The sequence below is a fragment of the Scomber japonicus genome, chromosome 11 (genome assembly GCF_027409825.1).
Source record: "Scomber japonicus isolate fScoJap1 chromosome 11, fScoJap1.pri, whole genome shotgun sequence".
Taxonomy (NCBI): domain Eukaryota; kingdom Metazoa; phylum Chordata; class Actinopteri; order Scombriformes; family Scombridae; genus Scomber; species Scomber japonicus.
In genome coordinates this window covers 26801414-26808867 of record NC_070588.1, presented here as the reverse complement: position 1 = coordinate 26808867, position 7454 = coordinate 26801414, and the positions used below count along the sequence as shown (strand labels likewise).

Below are 7454 nucleotides of genomic sequence, written 5' to 3'. Positions count from 1 at the left end.
GTCTACTAATGAACGTTAGCCCCGCTAGCCGGCTAATAAACGTAAACCCCCGCTAGCCGGCTAATAAACGTTAGCCCGCCCCCAGCCCGCTAACGTAATCGGTTCTTTCTTTAGACCAGTAAAGAGTTGGTGCTTGCTCTGGCACCGTTCTGAGGCTCGGGCTGGAGCTTTGGTGGTGGAAAAGCAAAGAACCGGTGCTTAGTCAGGCTCTGGCTCCGAACCAGCTCCAGTTCCAGCTCGTTGGAAAAGGGGGGTATTAGAGTGTCAGACGTCATGGGTATGTACTTTAACCTGTTAACTACAAATCATACACTGCATACATTTGCTTCTTTCAGTTTTCCAAAGCATACCTACAATTTTAGATTAACTAGTCTTCAGGTGACTATTGGTTTACGCTCATCCCAGTGTATGAAGATCCTCCTGCAGACAGATCATTTAAGAGCAATTATCCATCATAGAGATTTTATTTTTCTTGTCAGTGTTTCATCATCCTTGTAAAGACATGACTTTGTTAAAGGATATAGACGCTTTTGGGAGATCTGTATTTTTATCTTATGAATGACTTATTGTTCTCGGGTCTCTCTCAAAAAATGGATCTTAATCTCAGTGATACTGTCTGATTAATTAAACATTAAAAGACAAGAATGCTTTAGAAAGACAAGAAAACGTTTCACATCAAAATTGATAAAAATTAAAATTGCAGAAATATGAGGACACGAACACGAACTTCATTTGAGAAAACACATTTTACGCTCCAAAAACGATGGGTTATCTTTCTCTGTCTCAATTCTGATAGGATGTCTCACTGTCACATACTGTAGCTACAATAAATATTACACTTTGCTCTTGTGGTCTAAAGTTTATTTAATTACATTTTCTGACATGTTTTATTCTGTGTAATGTCATTGTGCTTTTTTGACACACTGTATTGTAATTGTTCCACAGTGTTTCTATTTTTTTTAACTTGTCATGTAAAATGTTGCATTCTTCACTTCAGTGTCACTTTATACCTAAACAGTGACGGTAAGAGCAACAATCTTTCCCATTCAAGGAATTTATCTTTTTGAATTGTATCTATTTCCTGTTCATGATTTTCTCTCAACATAAGTTGTGTAACAAATGTTTTTTGGCTGCAACTGTGTCCTCTCAGATATCTGAGCTCCTTTGCCTGCAGCTCCTAGGAAGGCTTTTTAATTTAGTCCCTGTTTATATCACTGGTCATGTCACATATGTTCTTAAAAAACGAAAGCGATTTTATTCCCTGCAAGCAAGTATACTATACTCATATTACCTGTCTTATGTGTTGTTGTTGGATTATGAGTTAAAAGATTCTGAGCCAATGGTGTCAGTCTAAGATTTAGTATACTTATCTTCAGTTGGCTAATGGTTGTTCTTACACAGGAAACTGCCTGTCTAGTGCTACAAAAAGACAAGCACAAAGAATTGTTAGTGAAAACATTTCATTTAGAGTTTGTTCCTATATTCCCCCTTAGGGGACTCGGCATCTTCTTTCCATTTATCAACCTTCACCTCTGGAACACTAGCAGAAAGTTGGAGCAGTTGTGGCCCAGTGGGGTCAGAGATATACTGCCCTGTGTATGTAGATAGTCAGGCAGCTTCCTCCTCTGACATATACACTGGCCTTATGGGGCCTGAGGTCGGCTGGGAAAACTCTGGAGACTCCCACACAGGAGGAGGACAAAGGGGGGAAACCTGTAGGAGTTATTGTCATTTACATGCTACTTCTGTGGGATTTTACAAACATGCAAATACATAAATACATAGCTAATTATAGCATATAGTTTAATATTTATGTTCTTTCTGTGTCTGCATGGGTTCTCCAATGAAAAATGTCTTAGCATAGATGTGATAGATGAATAAGTGGCTGTTGTTGAGGTTCTTTGCCAGCTATTCTATAGATGTTGGTTCATAATGTAGCAGGTTTAGATTGCAATTAATTGACATTACTGTATTTATGTTTTCTTGACCATTTATTAAGCCCCTCATTGTCTAAAAGGTTTTATCAGCAGAGAAAACCAAAAAAATTTCATTTTTGCAGTAGTAGCATCAGTGACACCTCTCACCCGTATGTGGGTCTGTGACAAATTAGGGTTGGCAAGATGAGCAATTCAAAAATATCTTTAAAAAAAGCAGCATCAGGTTTCTTACAATGTACATTTTGTGTTCATGTTGGTTTTTATTTCATTTGAAATTAAATTTTTCACCATTTTTTACAAAAAGTAAAACTGTATGCTACTGAAAATGTCAAATGGTGTAACCACAAAAGAATGATGATTACATATTTTATTCATGTACAGTGTATTTAAGTGTACTTATACAAATAATTACTTCATTTTTTAAAAATCGAAATTGTTCCTGATGTACACGACTCCCCAGATTAAATGTAATATTTAGAACAATTGTATTTCATTACCTTTATTTAATATATATAAAAAGTTATAATGTAAGATGATGCCAAACTAGTTGATATGGTGTTTTAATGAGAATTAAGTGTGTTTTTACGCAAGTTTAATTTTTTGGTTCAAAGTTTTTATGGTTACACCACTTAGACATTTTTGCTATAATCCTCTAATATATGGATTCAAAGTGGAAATTTTATGCTGGATCCACAAAAAACAATGTCTGCAAATTATTCATACGTTTATTTTCAATCCTTAAACCTTTTAAGTTTGACTAAACAACATGGACACAAAAAAACATCATTGACCAATTTACAGTTGTACTTACATTAATGAAGAACACTGACACTCTTATTCTTTTATCAGTTTATTTTCTTACTAGTTTATTTCGTACAGGAGTAGATGAATGCATAGAAATTATTACAAATTTAATGATAGATAACAAACAAGGACACTTTCTTAAAATGGCACTTCATTACAGACAACACACTGTTCCCACACAGTATTTCTTTTGTCAATAAGTGATTTGAGTGTGTTTGCAGGACAAGGACACAGGGGTGACGGGGCCTTTGTGGACTTGGATTATTGGATTAGTTTGGGTTGTGAATTTAACTGCAGGAAGTAAATGAAGGACAAACATCATGAATTCTATAACATTTTCAGTGTAATAGCTTTATTTATTCAAAAGCTACAAGTTCAATAAATTAGAGACATAATACTTTGAAAGGTACTTTGACTTCACTTTCAAAACCTCCCAAACACCTAACGTTCCACTTAATGACTGTGATTTCTGTAATGCTTTTACTTTTTTTCCCCTTCCAGTTACCATTTTTCTTCCTCTATTTTTTTCAAAGCTTTAAAAGTGCGGACATGCATTAACACTACTAGCTTTTTTTTGTCCATTTGTGAAATAAAGACTAGCAAATCCTCTAAAGATGCAACATTTTTTGAACTACCTTTTCAGGACTAATACACAGTTAGGTCTACAGTAACAGACCTACAGATCTCCCAACAGATGTAATGCCTCCACCAGAAAAGTAAAATGAGCGAATAAACCTCAAAAAATGTTTGGCCCATAAGCCTGAGGCAAGTGTCCTGTATTTCAGGTCATTCATGCCTCCTTAGTTCCTGAGCCTCTTGTAAAAGACAGCTGCAACACTAAGGGCAACAATGCAAGCAAAGGCGAGGATGCCAACGGCCACTCCAAGCCCAACAGCAGAGTCGTCTTCTTTATCAGCGATCACAGGCTTCTCTTTGGACTCGTTGGTGTCGGTTTTGGTGACGATCTCCGGAGAGGTGATGGTGTAGGTCCTGGTTATACCCTCCGAGGTTGTATCTAGGGTGCTCCTCTTCCTCCTGTTGTTACACTGCTTGAATGTGCTGCAGGTGCTTTTCTCACAGAGCCGGGTAATGCAGTGGAGGTAGTAGGTGGACACGGTCTCGTTCTGCTGCTCGATGAAACGAAAGGCCGGGAAGCGGAAGCGGGCAGTTTGGCTGTCTCCGTTCTCGATCATAGTGGTGAACCGGTCCTTGGAGCAGGGAACAAACAGGTTAAAGAAGCTGGAGTTGGATGGCAGCTGCGAGATGGAAGCATAGCATCTGTCAAGCAGGACATGGTACTGCCCTGTCAAGTTGGTGGCCTTGACCTCGACATACACACTGGTCCTCAGCTCAATCCCCAGCTGTGGAATGACCATCGGTTTGGTGTAGTTGACATCGCTGAACAGCTTCATGCTCAAGGTGCTGATGAAACTCCCATTGTTGTCCTTAACTGAGATGGAGGAGGCTGACACATCGATCTGGGTGTTGTTGATCAGATACTCTAAGGGGTAGGCGCAGGAGTAGTAGTACTTCAGCTCAGCGTTGTAAGTGATTGTGCCTGTGGTGGGATCGACGGACCGCACAACACCGCTGATGTTGACGGTCTGGATGTTGGAAAAGTCAGAAAATATGCCTGTCCCAGCAGCACTAGTGGTTCGAAATATGCTTCCACAGGCATGAGTCATATTCAGGGGGAAGTTAAACCGAGCAACAGGTGGTGACACAGAATCATCAAGGGTTGCTCTGCAGACTGGGTCCAACATATGGTTCAGGATCAGTAGTGTCTCATTGTAACCAGTGTAGATAACTGGGCAGATTTGGATTGCCAGGTCAATGGATGAAGTGCCACACTTCACTGCAATGTCATTGAGCTCTGGCCGTCTTCCTTCTGCTCCACAGTCAGTCAGCAAAAGCTGACTACTTCTGGCTATCAAGGAGAGTAAAATTAAAAGAATCTTCATTGTTGTTCTTCAGCTTTGCCTTGGATTTGTTGATTCTCTGCTAAAATCTTGACTCTGCTGCTGAGTGTTGGTAGTTGTTTGAAGTTCTTGGGCTGTCTTCAGGGGTCTTTATAGGTAAGTGTGTACTCTGGGATTGGTCCAAAACAAGGTCAAAACACCTTACTATTTATGAACAACTGTATTGTATTAAGTAGGGGAGAGCTCCAGTCTGGACCATATCCTAAGGGCAACAACAGAAACCTGAAGCATTGGGGTTGTCTTAAAATACAGAGACAATAGCCTTGTTCCTTTGTTGAATATGCTTTCAAATATAGTTTTCCAAGCCCCTTAATAACAAGCCTTCATGAAGTGTATGAACATAACACTATATGGGATGAATTCCTGAGTAACATATACAATGCTGTGGAGGTTCTTCTATCCGGTTTGAGCCCCAGCAGCTTCGTTAATGACCCAGTTGGGATCCAGTAGAGCAGGCAGTGACTCACTAGATGATTAAGTCACTTTGTATGTTATTCATTCTGACATTCTTCCAACATTAATACCAACACATGGTGGCAAAGGGAATAATATTTTTTTGTTTTGATAAAGACTGAAAGTTCAAGTGAAGCTCACAATTTCACATATTTCAGAATGTTTCAGAAAGTTTATTTTTTACACAATTCATTTGTACTTCTCAGGAGTTCATTGGGTTTGCTCTAGTGTATTTGTTCTCATCAGAACCACATTAAAGAAAGCCTTTCACTTACTGCTTAGTAATAGCAATATTAGCCATGTAAAGAAGGTGTGCAGATTTTGGCATCGTGTTAATGTCACATATGGGAGGCGCATCAGTCTATTATGTTGTTGAAGAGCACATATTGGTCAACTATTGTTGCTAGCATATATTCAGAGGCTGGTGATGAAAAGACATACTGATCCTGCAGTGTATTTTAAAGGTAACAGAATCTCAGCTGTGACAGCAGAGACAAAGATAGTAATTCTTACCGAATCATGACATAGACCAGGCAGAGCCACAATAGCATTGCGTTGAACTATCCAAACAAAAATCCAATTCAAGTACTTAACTAGAAACAGAACAATATTACTGCCAAGAAAAATGTACATTGTTTCTACATTGACATTTCATGTCCAAACTCTATTTGTTGATTTAGTACACACATTACTGACAGTTTTGTACTTCTTGTTTGAAGTTAAAGACGCCAACACTGTTAGGGTTCATGTCCAAGTTCAGTAAAGTCACAGGATACTTCTGATTGTTAAGAAGTTCACAAAAAAGCAAATAATAGCAATAATTGTAGATATCTTTAATTCAGACACCACTTAGACAGCCTATTGACTGATTAGACTGACTGATTAGACTTTTAGCATACTAGTTGCTTGCTGAGTTAATAAAGTTTAATTACAAAAATAATTAAATAATAATTCAATTTTATACCAGTTTTATACACCATGGCCACAACTTCTCCCACTTGTTGTACATCTTATATATACAGTAACTGAGTGAAAATCAAAAATTCAGTGATACTGAAAATGAAATATAATGTTTGTACAGTATGTGACTTTGTTCAGATTAAAGTGATTTGATGGTGGGGTAATCTAGTTGAAAGTTAAGTAGGTCAAAGAAGCATGAGCACTGAGCACGTCACTCACCACTTGTTGCATTTTGCCACATGGAGGTTTTCATCATGACCCATTACTGTATTATCTATCTATAATAGGACGCCCTCTGCTTTTGTGTAAATACAGTAAAAGACAACAACAGGATATCATAAACCTACTTTCTAGCAGAATTGATACTGTAGGTTATATATGTGCGATTTGATAGTTCCTACCATTGGAGTTGGAATTTGACTTTCATTTTTTATGTTATCATTTATTTAAGTTATTTGATAAAGACTCATTATGCCAGATGAAGCATATATTTGAGTGTTTTTGACATTTTGACATCATAAATATAGCATAAATATAGCTGTTATTGTAAATAAAAAAACTAAAAACTCATACAGAGGTTACCAGCTGAATGTCTTTAATGGAATATAATAATGAACTTTGTAAAGCACTTTAAGAAACTGACAGACAAAGAACAGCAAAAGAATAATTTCATTTTATACCAGTTTTATACAACATGGCCACAACTTCTCCCACTTTTTGTGCATCTTATGTATACAGTAACTGAGTGAAAATCAAAAATTCAATGATACTGAAAATGAAATATAATGTTTGTACAGTATGTGACTTTGTTCAGACTTAAGTGATTTGATGGCGGGGTAATCTAGTTGAAAGTTAAGTAGGCCAAAGAATCATGAGCACTGACCATGTCACTCACCACTTGCGGTTTTCATCATGACCCATTACTGTATTATCTATCTATAATAGGACGCCCTCTGCTTTTGTGTAAATACAGTAAAAGACACCGACAGGATATCATAAACCTACTTTCTAGCAGAATTGATACTGTAGGTTATATATGTGAGGTTTGATACCAGTGGAGTTGGAATTTTATTTTATTATTTATGTTATCATTTATTTAAGTTATTTGATAAAGACTCATTATGCCAGATAGAGCATATATTTGAGTGTTTCTGACATTTTGACATCATACACATAGCATAAATACAGCTGTTATTGTAAAAAAAAAAAAAAGAAAGAAAAAGAAAAAGAAAAACCTAAAAACTCATGCAGAGGTTACCAGCTAAATGTCTTCAATGGAATATAATAATGAACTTTGTGTTAAGAAACTGACAGACAAAGA

General features: G+C 37.2%; 1 protein-coding gene across 1 annotated transcript; it reads right to left on the bottom strand.

Moving 5' to 3' along the window:
- Positions 1-3541: 3541 nt before the first annotated feature.
- LOC128367478 (zona pellucida-like domain-containing protein 1) lies at positions 3542-4693 on the bottom strand. The gene has a single exon (XM_053328015.1). It carries the CDS (start codon positions 4502-4504, stop codon positions 3542-3544), a length of 963 nt encoding a protein of 320 aa, XP_053183990.1. The 5' UTR covers positions 4505-4693.
- Positions 4694-7454: the final 2761 nt, after the last annotated feature.

Bases quoted from the DNA above. Each gene is read 5' to 3' on its own strand.
- LOC128367478 (XM_053328015.1), bottom strand. From the start codon at position 4,504: ATGTTGGACCCAGTCTGCAGAGCAACCCTTGATGATTCTGTGTCACCA.